The sequence below is a fragment of the Lithobates pipiens genome, unplaced genomic scaffold (genome assembly GCF_037356315.1).
Source record: "Lithobates pipiens isolate NorthernLeopardFrog02 unplaced genomic scaffold, aLitPip1_a1.2 Scaffold_27, whole genome shotgun sequence".
NCBI classification, from domain to species: domain Eukaryota; kingdom Metazoa; phylum Chordata; class Amphibia; order Anura; family Ranidae; genus Lithobates; species Lithobates pipiens.
The window spans coordinates 36,341,925-36,369,784 of NW_027507788.1; the positions used below are offsets into that span (position 1 = coordinate 36,341,925).

Genomic DNA, 27,860 nt, shown 5'->3' on the forward strand with positions numbered 1-27,860 from the left:
GAGGCCGTCATATGACGGTCTCCTGCCACAATAGGTGCGCCGCCTGGCCGTCATTTGACAGCCGGCGGTCAGCAACTAGTTAAAAATGGCGCCGCCGAGATACAGAGTGGATGTCCTGTGTATCTCGGCGGCGCTCGGTAGTTCTCAGCCGCTCTGGGCGGTTTTCGGGTATTTTTGGCCGCACTTGGCCCTTCTCTGCTATTTTCGGACGTTCTCGGCTATTTTCGGCCACACTCTCCCGTTCTTGTCGGCTTTCGGCTTTCCAAAAATACCCGGAAGCTGCAGAGAGCGGCAGAAAGGGTTAGAAATAGTGGGGGATCAGTGTATAACACGCACCCCCGATTTCCCCCTGATTTTAGGGGGGGGAAAGTGCGTGTTATACGCTGATAAATGGAGTATATGGATGAATTTTCTTTTTTGCGCTTATAGCACTTTATTCTCATCAGTATATGAGCACTACATGATTTTAATTATTTGAATACATGTTTGTTTGAGTAGAGTCATATTATTTTTATTATTATACAGGATTTATATAGCGCCAGCAAGTTATGCAGCGCTTTATATGTTTTTTTTTTTTTTTTAATTATACTTTCTCTTCAAGTATAACTGAACTCCATTTTATTCCCATTTTTGGGTAGAGTAGGTATTTTTAAAAATTTCCCAGTTAGGGAGATTTTTTCACTTTTGGTATCATAGCCACAACAGGACGTGAGAGAGAATGTCTCTAAAGTGAGGTCTCCAGAATAGGCATCACCAGTGCAAGATTTCCCTTCTATTCCTGTTCTGGTAGCAACTCACAATTTTTGATTTTACCCTCCCTTTTACTTTCAGTAACAATGGTCACCAGATCAAATATAGAGGACTAATCTCCCTAATAGGGGGGCATAGACAGCAATACAACCCTAACAATAGTTATAAAGCTTTACCACTCTATCCAAAATACAAGAATAAATATAAAGCGCTGCGGCTTCACTTCCTGGTTCCCTACTTAGCATTCGCAAGTTGCGCAACGCAATAGGAATGGTCCGCGCTGTCTCTGTGACCCGGCTGTGTCCCAGCAGACAGCGCGCTGGGACAGTTAGAGGCATAGACACCCCGTGGGAGTCTATGCCTGGAAGTGGGTGCAAATACCTGTCTTAGACAGGTATCTGCACCCCCTGAAAGGTGCCAACTGTGACACCGGAAGGGGGGAGGGTTCCGAAGTGCAGAAGTTCCACTTTAGGGTGGAACCCCACTTTAAGACTATTTATAAAAAATATAAAATAAAAAATAATTAAAGAACAGTGTTTCTTTGGGCAACACATATATTGTACCTACTGGTTTTAATAATATAATTCTGCTCTGATTGCCGATGATTCCTTTACTTACCAGTAGTTACATTCACATATATGGAATCCATGGCAGTAAGCTGCGTCAGTGAGTTATTGGCCACACATGTGTAAGTTCCCTCAATCTCAGCCACCTTTTGAGCTACCTGAAGCTCGTTCTGCTCTTTTTTTATATCTGTCCCATTTAGTCTCCAATGGTAAGTGGCTGGTGGGACAGAATCAGAAGAACATTTTAATAAAATTAAATTTGCTGACCGTCGGGTCTTTATAATCACATTTTCTGGGCCATCTGCAATAACAAAATGCTTGTTAGAATAAAAGGGCTGAAGGGAAAAAAATATAATAATTTACAAAATAATACAAAGATATACAGTATATGCTCTGGGGTTTGCATATAACTAAGATAATAATTAATATAGGATCTCTTGCTACTGAGAGGTTGACTTTTACTTTCACGTTTTCTGGGCCATCTGCAATATCAAAAAAAATCAGTGTCAGAATAAAAGGGCTGAGGAGAAACAAAAATGTTGACTTAGGCTGAATTCACGCTTATGCAAATTGGATTTCCCTGCATCCAATTCATATGACAGAAGAGTGTGACTGGCTCTCAATTGATCTGGTTAACACAGCTCCGGGAGGCCGCGGTCCTCATAGGAAAAGGGTTCTGTGCATCTTTGGCTCAGTTTCAGGTGTAAATTCAGGCAAAAATTCAGACCCGATTCACACCTGAATCTGTGTACAGGGAGGCATCAGACCCCCTGCTGGGACCCGCGGTCGCATCAGTGTGAACGCGGTCTTAGTAATACAAAGATATTTAGAAGATTTCCTCTCTATTACTTTTCTGGTGACAACCCTAAATTTTGGATTTTCTTTCACTCTTGGTGATAATGGTTAACAAAACAAATAGAGAGGGCGAATCTCCCTAGCAGGAACACTACAGCATGAAAAACCTGACAGGTCTATTCCCTTTCCACCCTATCCAAAACTAAAAATAAATGTTGCCTTTAGTTATGCTTCATGGAAACATCAAGGGTCTACTGGGCCACCTAATGTCACCTTTGGACCCAGGGCTGGACTGGGACAGAAATTTGGCCCTGGACTTCATCCAGACTGGCTCAGATACATTTTGAGTGTCCCATCAGCACCCCCTTATATCAGAGTGTTCCATCAGCACCCCTTACATCAGAGTGCCCCATTATCAGTCCCCTTACATCAGAGTGTCCCATCAGCACTCCCTTACGTCAGAGTGTCCCATCAGTACCCCCTTACATCAGAGTGTCCCGTGAGCAGCCCCCTTACATCAGAGTGGCCCATCACCAGCCCCCTTACATCAGAGTGGCCCACTGAGCCATCGGCCCACCGGGAAACTCCCGATAGTCCCAATGGCCAGTACATGCCTGTTTGGACCCCAATGAGGCATTTACTTTATTGCTTCTAACTTTGTACCTGTTTACAAAACTGCAATTTACAGTTATTCTCAGTCTGATCATTCAGCCAATTACCCATTCTGTTATATCTCTACCAGATCTGTACAGAAATCTAGCATAAATCACCTCCTGTACTATCCCTCTGTACTGAAACGTTGTATAATAAAGACCACTCACTTCTGTCCTCTCTCCTTGTGCAGGGTGACTGGTCTTGTCTCCGCCCCCTCCTGCAATTTTCTGCAGGCAGTGTGTAGTGGTTGCAGCTTTTAGGCCCCTCCCATAGCATAGTGATAATGTCCAGGAAAGAAACACACACACTGCATCAGACACTAATCAGGTGCAATAGGTTCAGGTGCTAACCCCGACTTGATACAGGGAAGAAGAAATTGGTTGCACACCAGACCATCAAATGCTTGAAAAAGAAGTCCTTTATTGCCGCATGACAGTCATATATGCAGGGTATAGCTAGTTGATGCATTTTATACGAATATACAGTGTTGTGAACAAGTGTGGTATATCCGTGTGAATTTAAAGCTCAACTCCAGGTTGTCCCCCCCACTGCAAGGTTTGAATGCCTGTTTAGGTCTAAGGAAAAGCACTTACCCAATCCTCCTCTCCCACTACGCCAGTCTTCGCACCCTCTTCTTTCCTACAGTGGGAAAAATTATTATTTGATCCCCTGCAGATTTTCAACGTTTGCCCACTTACAAAAAAAATGAAGGGTCTATAATTGTTATCATAGATGTATTTTCACAAGCTTTCCCATGATCATCCTTACCCCATGAGATTAAATCTTGCATGGAGCTCCAGACCAAGGGCAATTGATGGTTGTTTTGTATTTCTTCCATTTGCAAATAATCACTTCAACAGTTGTCTGACCAAGCTTCTTGCTGATGATCTTGTAGCTCTTTCCAGCCATGTGCAGGTCTACAATCTTGTCGCTGACATCCTTTGACAGCTCTTTGGTCTTGCCCATAATGGTGGGTTTGAATGGAAGAAAGAGATTCTGTGGACAGGTGTCTTTTATACACATAACGAGTTGGGCGTGACCGAAAGATTCACCTATTATGGGATAGTTGCCATCATAATAAAAGGAGGGACTGTGATCCAGATAGCCAACCCTATGAATAAGTCACATGACGAAACATGTCGGGGGCGTGGCTATCTGGCAACTATTGATTGAACCTACTCTGCAAACAAGGCGAAAGTGTGTGTGCCTCTGACACGAGGAATAGGACTGGAGGGAGAGTGTCACTGAGAGTCTGGCTGTAGGGTACCATACAGCAGGAGGAGGGGTGAGAGATTTCACTGACACTGCTACTGCAACCAGTTTCTACTATAACCACCAATGCCTTAAGAGTGAAGTTTTGCTGATGTGAAGTATTGCAGTGATTTTGGAGTGCTTGTTACACGTTTTTTACATGTGAGTGCATTACTCAGTGGCTTTTTAGTGTGCTATTAAAGTTGTTTTATAGTATTACACCATGGGAAGCCTATGTTTTTCTTTTTGAGGAATTTGGGGAAATATTTCTATTGGAATCTGCAAAGAGGAATGAATACTCCCTGAATATTGTGCGCTGGACACCTGTGATCCTCAATTAATTAATTTGCAAAGCTTGTTGAGCCTGGTGCGAGAGTGCTAGGCATTCCATCTGGTGAGTGCTCCATCTATAGGGGGGTCACTGTTGGTGTGGTGAAGGATTTTTATCATCTGGGGACACTCATAAGAAAGTACACAGGAGAAGGATGTGCTGATTGTTGATTTACCACTGCCTATTGATTTTCTTTGGGACACTTGTTTTTTGAGGACTTGTTTTTTGTATTTTTTTTTCTATTTTTCAGAAAATAATTGTTATTTTTGAGACACAAATAATATTTTTTTCTTTCACGCTAAAAAACATATGTAAATTTTTGGGACATCTATTTGTATAGTATTTTTTGGATACACTGTGTTTTTCAAGGGATATGGACACAATTGAAAGTGCTATTTAACAGTACTTATCTTTAGCATATACACTTATTGAGTGATTTAAGGTTATTTGATTTTGTGATTTATATGCTTGTATTTTTTCTGTTTTTTACACATACATATATTTTGTTTGAGAGAAATTAAACAAAAATTGGAAAGTTCCTTCTGTATACTACCACCAGATACGTTTGGAGGTGTCTACAGGGGGACCGACCTTATAAATTTAGCGCCACAAGGTAATACTAATTTGACACAGTGAAGGTGTGAGGTTATATTTTCCTTCTGATTGATTAAGCTATTTATACACAAGTGGCAGCTGGGGGAGGGTGGGGGCCGGCGCAGTGTTGACACACATAGGTGGCGATATTTGAGTTGTCGTTAGGAGCACCTTTGTAAATTGACAGGACTATCTGTGTACCACATGAGCACATAATGTGGCCAGTATGTGGGAGGCAGAATTATCGTTAGTTGATAGGGAATAAAATACTTATTTTACCTACTGAACAGCAACTCAATTTATAACATTTGTATTATGTTTTTTTTTTCTGGGTTTTTGGTTGATATTCTGTCTCTATTATTTAAAATACACCTATGATAACAATTATAGACCCTTGATTTCTTTGTAAGTGGGCAAACCTACAAAATCTGCAGGAGATCAAATAATAATTTTCCCCACTGTATGTGGTTTTTGGTCCTCTGAAGTCATCAACCTTGATGTAGAGCCTTGCATTGGCTCTAGAGAATCATGCATTGGATGTGAGGATACTAAGGAACAGTCCACCAAAGGAGAGTAGTGGAGAGAGCTGCCTGCTGGAGGAGTGGAAACAAGTAAAACAATTTTTATGGCCCCCTTGATCTAAACAAACATTTAAAGAATAAGTAAACCCTGATGGGTTTACTTCTTCTTTGTCTCCCTGCAAAGGTAAAGCATAATGGGCTACTATGCATCGCATAGTAGCCCATTATGTGTCACTTATCTGACACAGGAGCCAACGATGTCACCGCTGTCCCCTGTAGTACGGAGCCTCCATCTTCTTCCGGGTATCGCTGCTCCGGCCACTCACAGCTCTGGAGCAGCAATGATGTCACTCCCGCGCATGTGCATGGGAGCCGCCATTAACTGCATATCGCCGTTAGCAGCGGCATGCTGCTAACAGCGATAGTGCGCCTGCGCGCCACTGTCTATGGCGCATGCGCTGTATACAGCGGTGCCTGTCTTTTAGTAAATATCTCCTAAACCATGTAGGTTTAGGGGATATTTCTTGGACCTACAGGTAAGCCTTAATCTAGGCTTACCTGTAGGTCAAAGTGGTTTGTAAGGGTTTACAACCACTTTGACCCTTGCAGTGCAGGACATCCTCACTACAAGGGAGCATTTTTCCATTCTCTGGAGATGGGCTTTAAAATATAAGCTAGCAAACTCCACTCTCTCAATCAACATTGACTAATTTTAATTCTTATGCTGCTAGCATTAGTAAATAGATAGAAGGATATATTATATTTACACCATGGCATATAAAGCCGGAAGCTCAGTGTACACTTCTTGTTAAACTTTGTTGGCTACATATAAGATGACACAATGTACAGACTAACGCGTTTCAGCTATTACAGTCTCCAGGAAGGCTGTATTAGCAGAAATGCATTAAAATTCTGTACACTGGGTCATCATATAGGTAACCAATAAAGTCAGACAAGAAGAGTACACAGAGTTGCTGGCTTTATTTGCTATGGAGGAGTGAACATCCAGGCCTCAGCATTTGAAACACAGATTTCACAGTTGAGCTGCAGTATGACCTCTGTCTTTATCCATAATATATTTATTTATTCATTATATTATACAGTATTTCTTGTTTTCAATTTTTTTTTTTACATTTCTTCAGTTACTTCCGGGTTTCTGGCTTAGGCAAATTATGTCATACATCCCAGGAATCTTCAGGAGGGGAGGAGGGGGTTTCTCAGCTAAGCACACCCTCCTGCCTATTAAGGGCAGATGGACACCAGGAAGTAAATGTTGCATGAATCTGCCCTTACTCAAGATAGCCATGGCCAGAAATGCTAGGGGGTGTTTTCAAAGCGATTTCTAGGCAAAAGAAACCATGGAGACTTGGGTGGATGGGGTAGATTGCTCTAAATAGTAAAAGGAAATTGAATAGCATGACGTGTGGTGGTAGGGTGGGGGATCTGTAATGGGCACAGAAATCTATTTACCAACTGACAGAAAGCCAATTTATTTCTGTCTGTATCACTGTTGGAGACCTACAATCACTTCCTGTCTAGTAAAATGTTGTCAGCAGTTCAGGAAATGAGAGTAAATCTCCCAAACACAGCCACAAATAGCAGCAAAAATCCAAACGGCTTTTTGTCCCAACATTACACTACGCATAAATCATAGGCCAGCTTAATTGGAGTCCATATAATTTTTGTTTTACTGTTAGTACAACAGTCTTGGCTACTTACATGCTACGGTTATTGTGATGGAATCACTATTCTCCATAGTGACCGGGTTTCCAGCCTGGCATCTATAATCTCCTGAGTTCGAACGTTTAATCCTGGAGAAGGTGACAGTCCTGTTATCTGGAGATAGCATGGCCCCATAAGGGACCCGGCTCCATTCTATCCACTCTGCATTAGTAGAAGTACAGGTGAGGGTGACTGTGTCATTTTCTTTGGGAAGTGAGGTGGAGATCATGATGTTAGGTTTACCAACCATATCTGTAGAGAGAGGAAAATGTGAACAGCTAGACTACATGAAGGCCTTCCTGGTCAGACTACACAAATAATTAATCCTAAAACTAAATGGTATGTTGACCAAAAGTAATTAACTAAATTCAGTTTTGGATGAAAGATGGTCAGCTCTCTGACTTCTAACAACTCTTAGTAACTCCTCAGGGGAAGGTTTATCTTTGAGATCTTGGCTCCACCCCTTTAATTCCACAGACACAATCTGTGAAATTCATGAGGAGTGTCATAGATATTTATCAGAAATCTGTTTCTGATTCTTTATTTGATGTAAATACAATAGACATATAAAGGTATCCCTAATAAAAAGAAAGTAGGGATATATCAGACAAATAAGATAAAAATAAATACATAAGATATTAACAGAATTAATATTTAATAATTAATTCTTATTTTATAATAAGTAATATTGTATTGAATCACTAATCAAATGAAAAGTGTTTTTAAAGTTGTTCAAGTCAAAAGAACTATATAATAAAAAAATAAATAAAAAGGAATATAGAAGAAGAATGTGGGTAAGATAAGGAAATTTAAGAGTTATATTCACACGCATACACGCAAAGATGAATAATGTAACCAAGGTTGCCATGTATTTTCAAAAGTAGTCAATTTATCAGTTTATCGTTGATCATAACCCAGTTTAATGTCAGTTAAGTGTGCCAGGTTGAGTCCAACAATGTGCAACGGTTATTCTAGCAGTTAAGATTATATAATAAATTAAGCGTTTGGTGTGTCTAGGTAAACCCTTTTTTTTTCCCATAAAGATTTTATTAAGTATATAGAAGCGGAGAACATTTTAAATCAACATATATGGTAGGTTACTCAACAAGCAGGGTTTACATGCAAAAGACATGCAGGATACATCTTATGTTAAGTAAAATAAATGCAAGAACCAGCAACACAACCAAGCAAACATAAAATAATAGATTTGGGGTGGAGGTTCATTGTTCATTCCCCACCCCCCCCCCCCAGGCCGTGAGGTCTGGCTTAGGAGAGAAGGTGTTGGAGTGGTTGGTCCCAGTTCCGATATCTTACAAAAGGGTAAATGGGCAGGGCCTTCATGAGATCTATTTATTGCGGGTGATCGTCGGGTAAACTAACAGGATGAGGAAGGAGGAGGATGAAGAAAGAGAGGTATTGAGGAAGGGAGGGAGGAGGGGGGGTCAAGAATAGGAGGGTAAGAGAGGCGGCTCGAAAGCCATCTCCCGGCTGGGCTCACTCCCCACCAGGTTCTGCCATTCGGGGTGACTCTATGGTTAGGTTCTGCATGCAAGTGTCAGCCGTCACCTTAAAAGCTGACAGTATCGTTCAGTAGTCGTAAAGTGAATCCAACATGCCCAGGTGAATGAGAATTTGTGTGTTCTTTCCTGCGAAATGTGAATCAACTCTTCCATTTCTTTGATTTTAGAAATTTTCCTGAACCATTCTCCAATCATTGGGGTGTGTGCGGAGCGCCAGTGGATTGGGATGCATAGTCTGGCAGCATTCACCATATGTATAGCCAATGAATTGTAGTAGGCCTTCTTTGATAAGGGCGTGTGATGTAAGAGAAATTGCTCGGGGGTGTAGTCCAGGGTATATGTCGTAACATGTGAAATTATTTCGCTGACTTCCCTCCAGAAGGGTTGAATGCTCTCACAGTCCCACCATATGTGGAGCATAGTGCCTTCATGTTTTCCACATCTCCAGCATGTGTTGGGAATGGAGGGGGAAAATTTGTGGAGCCGCGACGGGGTTCTATACCATCTAGTGGCTATTTTGTAGGCATTCTCCTGAATGGCAACATTCAGGAAGCATTTATGGGCATATTCATAGACCGTGTCCCATTGTTCTGTAGAGAGGGAGGTTTGGATGTCCCTATCCCAGGCCGTCTGTGAGGGGGCAGGAGCTGGAGCTGGTGTTGATGTAAGGAAGGGCGTACAGGGTGGCTATCAAGTGTCTCTGTGTTGTTTTACGGTGGCAAAGGGATTCAAAAAAATATACAAAGGGTGCAGCGCAGATAAAAGTCCACCAAACATTGGTCACATATCACGGTATAACAGCCGGAAAAAAGTATATAGGGAAGACACCACGTAGTGAGATAGCTCTTCTTATTTGTGTGATCACTCCTTCCACCAGTAGAAATAAATTCTTACCAGCTGGGTTAGACCTCTGAAATTCTCAGATGGTCAGACATGCAGATTTACACTCATAGTGTGCAGGAGCCTCACTGGTTGATTTCCCACGTGTGGATGGAAAGAACTTCAGATCCTGTTCATTGACAGTCAAATGTAGCCGGCTTCCAATATATGCCCAACGATTTCACTCCAGGTATATATGGGCAAATATATGAAGGCAGAAGAACGTCCGAAAGAACCTCAGCCAAGAATCGATGTGCAAAAAGGATAAAAAACGATCTAAGTGTAGCTTAAAAAGGATCGTTTTATTTAATATCCAAAAATATATTTTTTTTTATATAATGGCAAAAAGTTAAAAATAATAATAGCAGCCAAAAATTCCACTGTAATATTCCACAGTTCAATAATTCAATGAACTCACTGATTATAATATTGCTGTGTCAATACTAATAGACACCACAAGATGCCAGAGTGGTAGCCTATAATTGCCAAAGAGCCCACAGCAAAGAAAAACACAGTTCCAATGTGTTTCTTAGTAATATAGTCCTAATGTTAATACTATAAGCCGCCACTAGATGCCAGTGTGGCAGCTTGTATCATAAACAAAACAGAGAACCCAGCGGAGGAGAGATTATCAAAAGAAAAAATCAAACTGAACTAAACTGGACGGCGGGTGACGTCCGCAGGCAAGCTCCTCCCCAGGAGCTTGTCTTGCAGACGTCACCCGCCGTCCAGTTTAGTTCAGTTTGATTTTTTTCTTTTGATAATCTCTCCTCTTGCATTATATAAAAATTTCTTTATTTTTGGATATTAAATAAAATGATCCTTTTTTAAGCTACACTTAGATCGTTTTTTATCCTTTTTGCACATCGATTCTTGGCTGAGGTTCTTTCGGAAGTTCTTCTGCCTACATATATTTGCCCATATATACCTGGAGTGAAATTGTTGGGCATATATTGGAAGCCGGCTACATTTGACTGTCAATGAACAGGATCTGAAGTTCTTTCCATCTACATGTGGGAAATCAACCAGTGAGGCTCCTGCACACTATGAGTGTGAATCTGCATGTCTGACCATCTGAGAATTTCAGAGGTCTAACCCAGCTGATAAGAATTTATTTCTACTGGTGGAAGGAGTGATCACACATATAAGAAGAGCTATCTCACTACGTGGTGTCTTCCCCATGTACTTTTTTCCGGCTGTTATACCGTGATATGTGGCCAATGTTTGGTGGACTTTTATCTGCGCTGCACCATTTGTATATTTTAATTTGATTGTGAGGTGTTTTGTGTATTGCTCCTTTAGGTGTTCAGCTGCAAAAATTATCTATTTTTCTGGTACATGTGAGCACTGATTGTCTTTTTATTTTATTGTCTGAACGACCAATGGGGGAATGAGGCCATTTTAGAGGTGTTAACCAGGGTCTCGAAGGTAAGAGGGGCTCCCTTTGAGAAGAAGTGGAGAGCTAGGACACCCTGATTCTTGAAGCAGAAACGAGCGGGATTCCCCTGGTGGAAAGGCCGGGTTTCCTCTTAAGGAAGCCAGCGGTCCCGGCACCGAAACAGACAGTCCGGTTTTTGTCACTCTCCCAAAGGCCACAAGGGAGAGGTGAATGAGAGGGTGTGTGAGGGTCTCCTGTGGCCAATGGTTTGGGGATATCCAGGGGAGTAAGTGTAGAGAGCCCGGTATGACTGATTTTTCTAAAGCAACCCAGGTTTTCCTGGAGGTGTGTACGTTCCAGTCTACTAACCTCGTTAGCTGACACGCTAGGTAAACTCTTAGCAAATTTTTGAAAAAGAGCAATGTCAGGGGATTTAATAATATTTATTTTGGTAACTTCATGTATAAAGTTAAATATTTTTATTTTCAAATGATTTTATTGTAATATAATGCAGTGACAAACATTGGTATCAACCATTGTACATAAGATACAGGGTGTTGACGAAAAAAAAAATAAAAGAAGCAAGAAATGCTCAGATACATTGAACAACATGAGTTACTAGCAGAAAAAAGAGAAGAAAGAAAAAAAAAAAACAAAAAAAAACAAACATATGGGCCTGGAGCCCATCTGCTGTATACTACACATTCTGTATCGCTTGATCCGGTAGGTCCGGGGGCATCCCGTCCCCTCCCGACACCCCAGTGGGCTGTGTCGAGTGGGGACGCCACGCCAGATAAAAACAGTGAAAAGTAAGTTAGAGTGAGAGTGAAGTTTAGTCCCAAGGCGGTTGTATAAAACAAGAAAAAGAAAAGGGAAGAGAAACAGGTAGATTAGAGGAGGAAATTGATTGAAATGCAAGTCAAGTAACCTGAGCTGCAAGAGAATCAGAGCTAACTTACATATGATGTATAAGAAATAGTACACTGAACCAGTGACTTTCGCTGCCGGCTCCACTTGGTCTGGGGATGATGTATTACTAGTTAAACAAGCTTAACACAGTTTGGGTGTGATAACCAGGAGGACCACTGTTTGTTGAATCTAGATTCTGTCATGTTTACTCTGGAGAAAAGAAATTCCATGTGACAATGAACATTAAGTGTGTTAATAAGCTCAGTTAGGGTTGGAGGGAGGGGGTTTTGCCACGCACGAGCTATGAGCAGGCGCGCTGAGATTAAAACGTGGTGTACTACTGGTAGACTGGTGGAGGGCCAATATTGGGAATCCAGACCAAAGAGAGCCATTCGCGAGGTCAGCTGTTGGGGAGAGTTGGTTAGAGTCTGGACCAGAGAAGAGACTTGTAGCCAAAAGGATCCAATAGCCGGGCAGCTCCACCAGATGTGGAATAAGTCCCCGGTGGAGTTGCAATTTCTCCAGCACTTTGAAGAGTGGGTGGGGAAGATGGTCGCTAACTTTTGCGGTGTATAGTACCACCTATGAAACAATTTCATGACCGCTTCCCAATGCGTTATGTTTTTGGAGATGGCTAGTGGGGTGCGAAGTACTCGATGCCAATCTTCCATAGGGAAAGAGCAGTGTAGCAGGGATTCCCAATAGAGTATGCTCGAAGATTTTGAGGACGAGGTAGGTCTGGAGAGGAGTTTGTAAATGAAGGATATACCCTTTAAGACAGTAAGAGGGCGGTTATAGAAATGGAGAAGCTCCTTGGAGGTGGGGTCTGGAAATGCCAAGCTTTGAGAGATGATATGTCGAAGCCTTAAGTAGATATAGAAGTCCTTATGCGAGAGACTAAATTCCGAAATCAGTTGTTGAAAACTTTTTAGATCTATTCCAAGAAACAGGGCTCCAATTGTTTTGATTCCGGCTTCATGCCAGTGCTTGATAGATAGGTCCGGAGAGAGGAGTTGGAGCGCTAGTAAGGGGAGATTTTTCAAAGCGTCTCTGTGTATGCCTTGATGATCTTGGCGTATAGCAGCCCATTGAGTTAGGTAGGCCTGTACCGTGGGAAGGATGGATCGTGCGATCGGAAGAGACAACCAAATCGCAGCTAGGGTCAGTCGTGGGTTAGCTGGAAGAGTTGCTGCTTCGATTTGGTGCCACCTTGGGGTCTTGCGACCAAAGTTGTCTCCCTTGGTCTAGAATGATTGCCTTGTAGTACTTTTTAACGTCTGGTGAACCCATCCCTCCCACGGTAGAGGGAGTGCGTAGAACAGAAGACTTCAAGCGGGGTTTACAGCCTGCCCATATGAATGAATCTAAAGTACGCTGTAGTTTAGCTAGGTCTGCTGAGAGAGTCGGAAGCGGGAGGGTCCGAAAGAAATAAAGAATATGTGGAAGGAGAAACATTTTGGTTAGGGCTATCCTACCAGCCCATGAAGCTTTTAAGGAGGTCATATTCGAAGATAAATTGTTCAGTTTCATGAATAAAGAGGCGAGATTATTTCGTAATAATCCAGAGGAGGGAGAGACCAGTTGAATGCCTAGATATTGCAAAGAGGAACCGGGGGCCCAGGAGAAGGGCGATACTTTAGCAATTTCTGCTTTGAGCGCTGGCGAAATCTCTATGCCAAGCATGGCTGATTTCGAGTGGTTTAATTTGTATAGGGATGCTTCACTAAATTTTTGTAGAACTTCATTTAGGGTAGGTAGGGATTTCACTGGGTCAGAGACAGCAATGATGACATCGTCCGCATAGAGACCTATCTTGTGACAGGTGTCTTTCACATTGATACCATATATATGGGGGTGCACGCGGATGGACTGCGCCAAAGGCTCCATGACTAGCGCAAAAATCAATGGGGAGAGTGGGCAGCCCTGGCGAGTACCGTTAGTGATTCTAAAGGGATTCGAGAGAATGCCTGAAGTGCGGACTCTCGCAGTAGGCGAGGTATATAGACCTAGAATAGCTTGTAAGAATTGGCCCTCTATGCCAAATTTCTTGAGAACTGCCTCAAGATAACCCCAATGGACTCTGTCGAACGCCTTCTCTGCATCTAGTGATATCAGCAGAGAAGGCGTTCGACTGTGCTCTGCCCAGTGGATAAGATCTATAAACCTGCGGGTGCCATCTGAGGCTTGTCGGCGGGGAATAAAGCCCACCTGGTCCGGGTGTATGAGGGAAGTCATGTGTTGTGAAAGTCGGGTGGCAAGAAGTTTGGCATACATTTTCAGATCGGTATTAAGTAGCGAAATAGGGCGGTAGTTAGCTGGGTCATGCGAGGCCTTCCCTGGTTTATGTATAGTGGAGATGGTTGCTTCTAGGGATTCCGGCATGAAGCCTGAAGCTTCCGGCCAGCATGTGATTAAAGTAGCTGCATAGATGCGGGGTCAGTACATCTATGAATGTCTTATAATATTCATTTCCAAAACCGTCTGGACCCGGGGCTTTATGTAGGGGGAGACTTTTAATTGCGTTTTTAATTTCCAGCTGTGAGAAAGGTAAGGCTAGGTCAGCAGCTTGAGAAGGGGACAGGGAGGGGAGGGCAATGTTGGAGAGAAATGTCTGGATATTCTCCGCCGTGAGCTGCGTTTCAGTCGTGGAGTCTTTTAAGTTATACAGTTGTTGATAAAATGCTCCGAAACAGTTGGCTATGTCTTTGGGATTAGTCAATCTGTTGCCTTTAGAATCTATTAGGTGGGAGATTGTGGATTGGGCAGTCCTGTGTTTGTATTGTTGGGCTAGAGCTTTCCCTGATTTGTTACCTTGAGAGTACCAGGTTAGTTTAAGTTTTCGGAGATAGAATTCATGTTTATTCTGAAGATAAGTACTCAATTCTGACCTCAGTTTACTGAGTTCTGCGTGCGTAGAGGCAGAGGGCGAGTTCATATTACTCTTCTCTAAAGACTTTATCTTATATAGATAAGTGTTAAGGGTCGCTGAGCGCTTTTTCTTCTCCTGAGCCCCTAGCCGCAATAGAATTCCCCGTAGAACCGCTTTATGAGCGTTCCAGCACGTGGTGGGCTTGGGGACAGAGTGTTGATTTAGAGCGAAATAATCTTCTATGGCAGTCTTGACCTGTTCCCTAATGTCCTTGGTGCTGATCAAGTTGGGGTTCAGTCGCCAAATTGTGAATGGGGTTGTAGGAGGTGAGAGATTGAGAACCATAGAGATGGGGGCATGATCAGACCACGATATTACGCCAATTTTAGTGGACGCAACTGCTTGTAGTAGCACTTTGGATGTCAGGAACAGGTCAATCCTGGAATATGACCTCTGAGCAGTAGAATAAAACGTATAGTCTCTCTCAGTACCATGTTGACACCTCCAAGGGTCATAAAATTCTTCCAGATGCAAAAAGGAGGAGAGGGTAGAGGACCTTCTCCTTTGGGGAGAAGAGGAGTCCAGTGCGTGATCTGGTACCGCATTGAAGTCTCCACAAAAAATGATTTGATCTTTCGGGTAGTGTTGTATTTTGGCGAGAATGGACTTAAGAAAGGGCTTTAGGTGAGTGTTGGGAGCATAGATGTTCACAATCACCAAGGGTTTGTTATTGAAAGAGGCGGATAGGATCAAGAACCTCCCTTCGGGGTCTTGCTCTACATTGGAAACCGTGAGCGCCACCGTAGAGCGCACTGCAATCAGAACACCTCTAACTTTTTTATCAGTGCGGGAATGAAAGATATGTGGGTAGCGTTTGTTGGTACATTGTGGTGGGTTCCGGGATGATAGATGGGTCTCCTGTACGCATAGGATATCAGAATGGGAAGTCACTGCTTCCCTCCATAAGAGGGAGCGCTTGAAAGGACTATTTAGTCCCTTAACATTAAGGGACGTGATTGTAAGGGACATTAGTAGCTAGGGTCAGTTGTCAAAATGGTACTGAAATTGATGGACCTTTACAGAAAAACAAAGTACAAACACTAACTCTGTGTACAGAGAATGAACACAATAACCGTTGATTTTAAGTCGAGGTGATCAATTAATAAAACAGTAACTCAAAAGAAATGAAAAACAATAACGAAATTGCAATAAATCCAACAAACAGTATTGAAATTTCTATATCGATGACCGGGAGATATAGAGGCGTAAACCAAGGATCCAAATGGTTCCCGAAGGAACAGAAAGTGGCTGGGGGTAAGGTGCGATAGTAAATAGGGAGAGAGAATAATGCCGTGTGCGTGGCACACAGTGGCAGTTCGGCGTGGGGGGGTTTAAAAGAGGAAAAAAAAAGCAGTCATCCACTTTAACCTAGTAAGTCAAGCGCCTGGTTAGAAGGGGGGGTTGCCCAGGGGGGCGGCCCAGGGGGGCGGCCCCCCAATTTTTGGAGGTTCAGGATTTAGGTTTCGTATCCCATCTAGGAGGGATCTTTGCAGATTTAGTATTAAGAGGTGGAGCCGGGAGTGCATGAGGGGCAATGCCCCAGTTATGTAGCTGTTTGAAACCGTCTTTGGGGGTCAGAAATGCGACTTGTTGTTGCTGGTAGTTTACAAGAAGCTTGGTGGGAAATCCCCATTTGTATGCGATTTTATGTTCTATGAGTATCGCAGTAATTTGGGAGAAGGCCTTGCGTGCCTGTGAGGTAGCGGCTGAGATATCATTGTATAGTTGAATCTTAGCAAAGGGATCAGGGAGGTTGCGTATGGTTCTTGCGGCCCTCATAATCTGCTCCTTAGTGTTAAAGAAGTGAATCCTGGCCAGGATATCTCTGGGTATTGAGTCAGGCAGGTGCTGTGGTTTATGGATTCTATGTGCTCTGTCAATAAGGAGATCCTGCGGTGTGAGAGCCGGTATGAGCTTGTGAAACAGCTGGTGCAAGTAGGGGACAATATCGGGGGGCGACACAGTCTCTGGGACTCCCCTGATCTTGATATTATTCTGCCTTGAGCGGTCTTCGAGGTCTGCGACTTTAAGACGCAGTTGGCGAATCGCAGAAGTATGTTCATCTTGAATGTCAACTACAGTGTTATGAGAGCTAGTAGCAGCAGAGAGATGGTGCTCTATATGATCTATGCGGTCTTCCATGTCTTCCATTCTATCCATCAAATGGTTAATGGAGGATCTGAGCTCTTTCTGCATGTCAGCTTGTAGTGAGAGAAGCATGGCTTTCAATGTATGTTCAGATGCAGGGCTGTCTGATGTGCTGTAAGCGGCCAGCGAGGAGTTAGTGTCAGTCAGCGCTGCTGTGGAACTACAAGTGCCAGCGCCATGTTGCTTCTTCATTAGTGGAGGCTTAGAGGGAGAGTGTGCTGGGGAGATTGCTGCTCTCTTACCTCTGTCAGCCGGTGACATGGTGGGCGAACGTTGCTGCTCTCCAGAGTCCTCCATATCAGAGAGGTGATCCTCTATGGGTGCAGGGGCCGCCGAGGCCGCGGGTTTCTGCTGAGGAGTGAGGCCTTCATCCCGGACGGCGCCATCTTGGGCCTGCACGCCGGCCGGCTTCATGTAGAAGTCCGTGAGTTTCTTCGCCCAGTGGACGGCGGCTCTGCCTCGGGTCATGTCCCCGGAGGTGCGGGGTGATCCCTGGAGCTCCGTGGGATGAATCGCGATGGCGGATGGCGCTGGATGCTGCGTGTAGCTGAGTGGATGTGTGGAGCTCAGCACTTATGCGGCCATTCCGGTCAGCGGCCAAGCCACGCCCCCCAAGTTAAATATTTTTATCCACAATTTACGTATTTTAGGACATCGCCACCAGATGTGTACCATAGAATCTTCTTCAAATAAGTATGTGAATCACCAGTGCAAGAATAACTATAATTTGTGTAAAAAAAAAATATATAAAACATATATCAAACTGGTTGCTGCAGTCAAACAATTTACCTCCAATAAATTAAAGAAATAATAATGAAAATGGTGTTGGCTGCGCTATCCCAATATCATAACGTTAAGATTCACCACTCTTTTCAAACGTGGACTAGAAAATAGAAATTACCTAAAAAAAACTAAGAAAACCTAAAAAATTAGGTACCAATTGGGCCCAATAGTGTATAATCGTTATCACACGCTATCAGTCTTTGTCATAAAAAAACAATAATATATAATAATATCCTTCAACATAACATTAATATCAACACCCAATATCTGTGCATTTGGTTTTATATTATAAAGTCCAGTTATTATACAATATTCCAGCCACTGGGAATCCCTGTGTGGGCTATCCACTGTGAATATATGATTCCTGTGTTCTTAATTTCTCATCCGTGATTACTTGTGACTATTCCACCACACCAGTGAAAACATCACCACCACATGGATTGGCCACTCACCAGAAAATGGTATAAAATGCGCCTTTGGTTTATTGAGAAAGGATAACCACTCCACTTGTGTTGTTTATCTTTGCTTTTCCCAATAAACTATGAGCAAATAGTATTCATACTCATAAAAGGGTAGGTGCCAGATGAGACATTGGGTCCGGCAGGTTATATAAAGCGAGTAATGAAAAAGAAAAGAGTTTAGGACTTTAAATGAGGCCTCTGAAGTAAAAATCAGAGGTACCTCCATCCCGGCTTTTGCACAGCGAGTAATAATCTTTAAAGCAGTTTGCTATATCTACAGATTAAGGCTGCATTCACACTTGAGAGTAGCGTTTTTAGGCAGAAAATCTTACAAATTTACCACGATTTTGCAGCATTTTTTACTGCAATTTTGCTGCGTTTTTTAACGCGTTTTGCTGTGATTTTGTGCAGGGCAAAAGGTCACCAATGAAAAAAGAAGAAAAATGCCCAAATCTGCCCAATTCAAGCGACAAAAAAAGGGTCCGAAACTTGTTTGAGCTTCAGGGGACATGGAGTGGAGATGAGAACCATCTCCATTGAGAATAATGGATTTTTTCCCCTCTAGCGTTTTGTAGCTTCAGGCTTCAAGCTACAAAACGCTCAGGTGTGAATGCAGCCTTAGTAGCTTTTTGATTCTCTGTATGCGCAATAACCTGAATAAGGGTCTGTGTAGATGTGGCCTGTATAGAACGTGCGAGAAGTCTAACTGCTTTATTACCAAATTCATAATGTAGAGTCCTGCTGTATAGCATCTTCATTTTGACTTTGATATCAGAGACCTGTTCCCATAAATTTGCCAGTTCTATCATTGATTGCTTTACTTGTGATTTCTTATGTTGAGTTTTGGATACGGTGTATATGTGTTAGTAATGAGTTCAGTTTTTCAGGGTGTTCTTTTTTTTGCGCCTACACCCAAGTCTGATCAGAGATCCCCCGATATAGCATTTATGAGTTTCCCAAATTGAAAGTGGTCTGACATCCTGTGTGTCATACAATTTAAAGAAAGTTGAAAGCTCAGTTTGTAGCGATAGGGGGCACAGCGCGGGAACACATAGCTATTGAAATGAAAGCTGTGATGTTCCCTGCTCTGATCATCCAGCCGGCGGCTCTCCTCTCTTCCCCTCTGATCAGCGGTGCTCGCCCCCCCGCTCCCAGGCAGCCCTTCTCGCCAGCCCCAATCCACTCTCAAAATGCGAGGGGGCGAGTGGAATTTTGAGGGCTGTCCTAGACCCCATGGCATTACATACATTCAGTGATGGATGTGCTGGAATCCGCGTTCCTACTGAAAAAAAAGCCCTGCAGTAAAGTAATATAATTACGGCACCTGAACACCCTTGTCTGCTGCCTTTGCAACTTAAGAGGGGGTGGTTGGGGTGGGTGCTAAAATGGTGGTTTAACCATGTGTTTTTAAATCCCCTCCCCCCCCCCACACACACACACAACCGCAGGTTTAAACAAGCTGCATGGGGGACACAGACTGCAATGAAATCCTGACAGAGGTTCTAACCCTCTCACCACTCTATCCACATTTTTCCCTTTAGTTACATTTTAGTTCCCCACCATGTACTCCTTTTACATTAATATAAATACAGTGAAAAATAAATAAATACATTTCAGGTAAATCTTTCTGACAATTTTCAGATACATTACTCACCATAGATTTTCAAGTATACCCTTGTATCACTTTGGTTATCTGCGTGTATTTTCACTGTGTAATTTCCCTCATCCATTCTATTTAGGTTGGAGATCTGTAGAGATCCATCGGGGAGAGGTGTCATCCTACTATTGTACAGAGGTCCAGGAGACAGTGGGGACTTATCACCAGGAATATATGTAAGGATTATATGATCATTGTATGTGATTAATCCTTTAAACCAAATAAAATAACGAATTATCCCAGTACTCCCAGTAACACTCAGAGTGACAGATCCTCCGATGATCGGATTCTGAGGGATCAGCTGAATACTCGTCATTCCACCGGACACATCCACCAACACACCGAGGAGAACTGCAAGAGATAAGTGACAGATAAGAAGATCAGCGATCGTATGTTTCAAATATAAAGCAATATAAAATTATAGTGTAATCAGTTCATTCACAGCTCACATGGGAAAAAGAGGAATATGTCTGTACTGTTCTGATTGGTCAACCAAGTTGAGCTGTCATTTATAACACATAAGAAAATAAAAATGTGAACATGTGAAAAAAAAATGAAGATCCTGATGTACAGTAGCAATGAGCTGCACTGCCCTGGGTTCGGTTTGAGCAGAGTTTAGAAAAGTTCAAACAACTTTGGATGCATAACCCAAACCCTACTGAAATCAATGGGAGCCAAATCTGTAAAAATAAAAGTACCCATTTTCTGAGCTAAGGGCTGGTTCACACCAGCTGCAGCGCAGTGCGTTTTTATTCTGCATAAAAAATGCATGGACAGTGTTACACATGGATTCCAATGGCCCTAGTTCACATCAGTGCAGTGCATTCCAGTGCAGTTAGCAAAAGTAGAACATGTTGCATTTTTTCTGTATGGAATTCATCTGGAACGGGGGAAAAACACACTGGAACGCACATGTCTTCAACTGAGATGAAGAAAAAAAAGGGGAAAATGCACCAGAATGCATCAAAAATGCATTAAAAACACGCATGCAGAAACGCATTTGCACTGCAGAAATTGTGGTGTGAAAATCTTTGATGTAAAGCCTGGTGCACACTATTGTTTTTTATCCCATTGGGTATAACAGCGGGTATAATGTAATTTTATTACAGTGGGTATAACAGTGGGTATGTAGTTTTATCCCAGTGGGTATAACAGTGGGTATATGGTAGTTTTATCCCAGTGGTTATAACAGCGGGTATAATGCCGTTTTATCCCAGTGGGTATAACAGCGGGTATAATGTAGTTTTATCCCAGTGGGTATAACAGTGGGTATAATTTAGTTTAATCCCAGTGGGTATAACAGCGGGTATAATGTTGTTTTATCCCAATGGGCATAACAGCGAGTATAATATTGTTTTATCCCAGTGGGTATAACAACGGGTATAATGTAGTTTTATCCCAGTGGGTATAACAGTGGGTATAATGTAGTTTTATCCCAGTGGGTATAACAGTGGGTATAATGTCGTTTTATCCCAGTGGGTACAACAGTGGGTATAATGTTGTTTTATCCCAGTGGGTATAACAGCGGGTATAATTTCGTTTTATCCCAGTGGGTATAACAGCGGGTATAATGTCGTTTTATACCAGTGGGTATAACAGTGGGTATAATGTTGTTTTATCCCAGTGGGTATAACAGTGGGTATAATGTCGTTTTATCCCAGTGGGTATAACAGTGGCTATAATGTCGTTTTATCCCAATGGGTATAACAGTGGGTATAATGTTGTTTTATCCCAGTGGGTATAACAGCTGGTATAATGCAGTTTTATACCAATGGGTACAACAGCGGGTATAATGTAGTTTTATCCCAGTGGGTATAACAGCTGGTATAATGTAGTTTTATACCAATGGGTACAACAGCGGGTATAATGTAGTTTTATCCCATTGGGTATAACAGCGGGTATAATGTAGTTTTATCCCAGTGGGTATAACAGCAGGGATAATGTAGTTTAATGCCAGTGGGTATAACAGTGGGTATAATGTAGTTTTAACCCAGTGGGTATAACAACGGGTATAATGTCGTTTTATCCCAGTGGGTATAACAGAAGGTATAATGTAATTTTATCCCAGTGGGTATAAAAGTGGGTATAATGTAATTTTATCCCAGTGGGTATAACAGCGGGTTTAATGCCATTTTATCCCAGTGGGTATAACAGTGGGTATAATGTCGTTTTATCCCAGTGGGTATAACAGCGGGTATAATGTAGTTTTATCCCATTGGGTATAACAGTGGGTATAATGTAGTTTTATCCCAGTGGGTATAACAGCGGGTATAATGTAGTTTTATACCAGTGGGTATAACAGCGTGTATAATGTAATTTTATCCCAGTGGTTATAACAGCGGGTATAATTGCAAAGAAGAGGAAATCCCTATAGGTGGACTTTAACGGCACGTACTACTATACGATGAAGTACAAAACTATATTTTTATTAATTCAAAATCTATATATACATAATCACAAAAAGTAAACACAAAATAGTACAAAACAATTAATAAAAAATATGTTAATATTGCAGAGTTGGGCACCCATACGTAAAGAGGTGTGCCCCAATACTCGTTACGCGTTTCGGAGGGATTATACACTCCTTCATCAGGGGTAAGTATAAATTATGTGGAACAGGGTTCTAGTGAAAGACACAAATGACAGGGTATTAGGGAAAAAAAAAAAAGGCAAACAAACAAGTAATGCAGGTCAATAAAGACAAAACAGCAGTAGTAATATGGTTCCCATTACTTACATAGCAAAATCTGCGTAACCAAATCTCTAAATATGGGCATACGATATCTTATGGATTAAAAGCAATAAGGTCGAACAGTCAGATGGTATAACTTTCCAGTGTATTGGACACAAGTCTTTTTTTATATCCGCTTGCCATCCAGGAGTACAGCGGAAAATTGACTCTCTTGCACTGGATTGCGTATTAGATATGTGATCCAGCACTACCAGGTAGGGGGTGTGTACCAGGGACGTGCAGTCAAGTGAGGCAAGTGAGGCAGAGCCATGAACATAAAAAAAAAATTGAAAAAAAATTGGGAGGTAGGTAGCCAAAGTCCTACCCCACCACTGGTCACTGGGGCTCCTAGGACCTATGGTTCTGGAGATATGGGGCTCCTTGCACAGCCTTTCAGAAGATACATACAGAGTGGCCAGTTTAACCACTTCACGCAAAACTACATTCCTGTACATCAGTAGTTTAACGCTAAATACCGGAGTTATGGCAGCAGCTAGCTGCCTTACAGGGGCGTGCCCAGAGCATTTGGCACCCAGGGCAGATCCAAGATCTGGCACCCCCTCCCTACATTAAAATGTAAAATAAAACCACTGTGCCCCTTGTATAACTCTGCATCCTTCAATACCCCTTAACATTACACAGCGCCCTGCACCTCTGGACCCCTTTACATTACACAGCCCCCTGTACCTCTGGACCCCTTTACATTACACAGCACCCTTTACATTACACAGCCCCCTGCACCTCTGGACCCCGTTACATTAAACATCCCCCTGCACCTCTGGACCTCTTTACATTACATAGCCCCCCATGCACCTTTGGACCCCTTTACATTACACAGCACCCTGAACCTCTGGACTCCTTTACATTACACAGCCCTCTGCATCTCTGGACCCCTTTACAATATAAATCCCCCCACAGCTCTGGACCCCCTGCATGTTACACAGACTCCCCTTCAGTCCAGGCCCTCCTCTTCAGTGCAGATCTCCCCTTCAGTGCAGACACCCCCTTTCAGTGCAGACCCCCTTCAGTGCAGAAACCCCCCCTACAGTGCAGAAACCCCCCCCTACAGTGCAGACCCCCCTTCAGTGCAGACACTCCCTTCAGTGCAGACATCCCCCCAGTGCAACAGCCCCTTCAGTGCAGACACCCCTTTCAGTGCAGACCCCCCTCAGTGCAAACCCCCCCTGAGTGCAGACGCCCACTCCCCATTCAGGACCTCAGATCAGCGTGGCGGCACATGCACAGAAGGACCCCTCTCCATCTGTACACATAAACAGAGAGGAGGGGGAGGTGTGCCTGTGTGACATCAGATGTTCTATCGAGAAGTGCCGAACACCGGTGACCGGGAACGCTCAGACAGCCCATGGCCACGAGAGGAGGGGATGGATGGTGCAGCGCTGTCACCCCACACCCCCCCCCTTTGTATCGCCACTGCAGCTGCCTCTCCCTGCTGCTCTTATCTGCTGCTGCCTAAATCCACCCCACGGCGCGGTTACCGCTTCAGTCACGGAGTGAGGGCGCCGGCCTGACACCCCCTCAGTGTGTGGCACCTGGGGTGGCCCGCCCCCCACTTGGTACGCCACTGCTACCATAACATCACTTCCACCAATAGCTCTTAAAGGAGAATTTTTTTTTTCAAGTGACTTTTTATTTATTGCATTTTAGTGTAAATATGAGATCTGAGGTCTTTTACACAGCCCCCTGCACCTTTGGACCCCTTTACATTACACATCCCCCTGCACCTCTGGACCCCTTTACATTACATAGCCCGCTGCACCTCTGGACCCCTTTAAATTACACAGCACCCTGAACCTCTGAACCCCTTTACATTACACAGCCCCCTGCATCTCTGGACCCCTTTACATTATACAGCCTCCCACAGCTCTGGACCCCCTGCATGTTACACAGACTCCTTCAGTGCAGAACTCCCCTTCAGTGCAGACCCCCCTTCAGTGCAGACCCCTCTCAGTGCGACCCCCCCTTCAGTGTAGACACCCCCCTTCAGTGCCAACCCCCCTCAGTGCAACCCGCCCTTCAGTGCAGACCCCCCTCAGTGCAGACATCCCTTCAGTGCAGACACCCCCCCTTCAGTGCAGACTCTCCTCTCATTACAAACCCCCCCTCAGTTCAAACCCCCCTTTAGTGCAGACCCCCTCAGTGCAGACCACCCTAAGTGCAGCACCCCCCTCAGTGCAGACCCCCCTCAGTGCAACCCCTCCATCAGTGCAGACACCCCCCATCAGTGCAGACCTCCCTCAGTGCAACCCCCCCAGTGCATTCCCCCCTCCCCATTCAGTACCTCAGATCAGAGTGGCGGCACATGCATAGAAGGTCCCCTCTCCATCTGTACACATAAACAGAGAAGAGGGGGGCGGCGGCTTCATTTTAATCAAGCTAAATTATGTTATTATGCTATATGTCAGGGATATTCAATTAACGGATGTTATAACATAATAAATTATTATTTATCCATTTAATGTAAAATTACTGGTTGGAAGTTATAAATTCAAACTTCAAACCTTTTAAGCCATCTGCTTTAGTACAGTTTTTGAAAGTATAGTAAATTACCTTAAAAATAATAGATAATCATTATTTGTATATTACTTATGATAATTAACCACTTGCCACCCAGGCCACTTCTGACACTTCTCTCCCACATGTAAAAATGTTTTCTTTTTGCTAGCAAATTACTCAGAACCCCCAAACATTATATACAGTATCTCACAAAAATGAGTACACCCCTCGCATTTTTGTAAATATTTTATTCTATCTTTTCATGTAACAACACTGAAGAAATGACACTTTGTTACAATGTAAAGTAGTGAGTGTACAGCTTGTATAACAGTGTATATTTGCTGTCCCCTCAAAATAACTCAACACACAGCAATTAATGTCTAAACCCCTGGCAACAAAAGTGACTACACCCCTAAGTGAAAATGTCCAAATTGGGCACAATTAGCCATTTTCCCTCCCCAGTGTCATGTGACTCATTAGTGTTAGAAAGTCTCATCAATTTGGTGTTATTGCTCCAACCGCTTTCAGCTGCTGCACAAAGAGCCATACAGGGGATCGGTTCCTCTAATTGCCCCCCGCTGCACTGATCACCCTCCCTGTGCACCATCCTCCCCCCAAAGCTCTGCTGCTTTCCTCTCTCATCAGCTGCTGCAGACACACAGGGTGATGTTTCAGGATGGAGTGCAGGGAAAATGGCCGGTAAATGTTATATGTCATTTTCTGAATGAACACTCACTGTGCACATTCTTAACTGAAGTGTAGTAAACTGAATTTATTATGCTTCAGTTTGTGAATGAAAAGGAAGGGTGTACAGAGCTCTTCCTGTATTCATTGTTACATAGTTAGTAAGGTTGAATAAAGACACCAATCCATCCAGAAGGAGTGTCTACAATTGTCCCTGTCCCTGTACATTGCACACTCACATCAGTCTCTACCCTTGAGGAGCCCACAATCCAAGGTCCCCATTCATATACTAGGGCCAATTTTGGACAGAAGCCAATTAACCTACCTGCATGTCTTTGGATTGTGGGAGGAAACTGGAGTACCTGGAGGAAACCCACACAGGCACAGGGAGAACATGCACACTCCAGGCAGGTAGCGTCGTGGTTGGGATTTGAATCCAGGGACCAATTTTACTGCTAGTTGAGAGTGTTAACCACTACACCACTGTGCCACCCCCATTGTGTTCAGCTAAGGCTGCAGAAAAGGAACTGGAGAATGTGTTTCCTCAGTCCTTTTCTCCATCCCAAAAGTGAGACATCAGGGGCATAAATAGACCCCTGAAATGTCACCAAAGCCCCTCCCAAAGCAAAATGAAGAAAAACATGCAAAAAACAAGAAAATTGCAACAAATCATTTTGAAAGGATGTAAAAATAATAACAAAAATTAAGTGCTCATTCACACAGGTTCTGTGTCCCATATAGTGTCAGTGAGCAGTTTGTATGTCTGGAGCCGCCTGTTACTCCTTGGGGATGCATCATGCAGTGTCTGTATGAACACAACCGAATGTCCTAATCTGACAGGTGTGCAGGTGTGGGTAAGTGGCCCTGAATGCACACTGTGTTTGGGGGCCGTACACATATACGTACAACGCCTGTCATATTAGGACCTGCGACTATGTTTGCAGAGTTGCTGCATCTCCATAGCATAACATAGGCTGCCTGCACACAGCTCCAGTCCACAAAAAGTCTGGCTTGCACTGTACAGGACACAGCACCTTCATTTATTATGTCAAAATGTGGACAGTTTGTCCATAATCTTTTGAATGACCCTCTCAATATGTGAATAAAGATCTGAAATAACTCTTTAGTCAATTGGAGTATCTTGGTGTGCGTTGGAAGTTTTAGGTGGTAGTGGGAAGGCCCCAGGTCAACTTTTGCATTGGGACCCACAAGCTTCAAGCTACACCTCAGGTGATAATCATTCTCTTTTCTATGGAGAAATAAATTATGTCACAGATCCCGAGCTGGATACACATCCTAGGCAAGTTAATAAGACAATTACAAGTGGTACCAGCACTGCAGAAATGCAATGACGAATGTGCACATCTCCTTTCATTCTTAGTGAGTTTCTATTGCTTGTCTTACCTGACACAGCAACCCAAGGGCCAAACTGGTGTTGTTTGAAGATCATTCTCTCCCGTCCACAAACTGAGAGTCTTTAAATAACAAACTTTTCCTTCCCTTTGATCCTGTCCCCTTCTTGATCTGAATGATTCTTGGATTCCTCCGACTTCCTGGATTCTTTTTTTGGATTACTAGATCCGTAAATTTCCAATTATGCTTATTGAATGTCTCGGTCTTCTGTGTCTGTGCGGCTGTCTTTTAACTGGAAAGAGAAATATAGGACTTATGCTATAAGAGGAAATCCTGTAATATTTCATAATCAGCACACCATTCTCTCCCGTCCACAAGTTTTAATATAAAAAAAAATGTCCTTCCCTCTGATCCTGTCACCTTCTTGATCTAAATGATTCTCAGATTTCTCAGATCTCCGTTATTTCTTTTTTGAAATCCTGGAGTTTACTGGATCTGTAAATTTCCAATTGCGTATGTTTATTTTATGTCTTGTTCTTCTGTCTGTATGGCTGTCTTTGTACTGAGCAGAGCAATATATGAATTAAGCAATACGAGGAAATGCAATACTTTATAATCAGCAGTTGCTGCAACCAGTCTGCCTTCAAATGTAGAGAAAAGAGGAAATGACACCTCCACCAGTTGATTTACTAAAACTGGAGACTAAAAAATCTAGTGCAGCTGTGTAGGG

At 43.1% G+C, this 27,860-nt stretch overlaps 1 protein-coding gene across 2 annotated transcripts in view; it reads right to left on the reverse strand.

Annotated features, from left to right (window-relative positions):
• LOC143933773 (cell adhesion molecule CEACAM16-like) overlaps window positions 1–7,431 on the reverse strand; it is a 57,440-nt gene extending 50,009 nt beyond the window's left edge. For both annotated transcript variants that reach the window (XM_077456777.1, XM_077456776.1), the window contains exons 1-2: window positions 7,182–7,431; window positions 1,369–1,617 (exon numbers count right to left, since the gene is read on the reverse strand). In XM_077456777.1, coding sequence (XP_077312903.1) covers window positions 1,369–1,617; window positions 7,182–7,413 — 481 coding nt within the window. In that variant the 5' untranslated portion in view covers window positions 7,414–7,431. The remainder of the gene's footprint in view (window positions 1–1,368; window positions 1,618–7,181) is intronic.
• Between the last annotated feature and the right edge of the window lie 20,429 nt (window positions 7,432–27,860).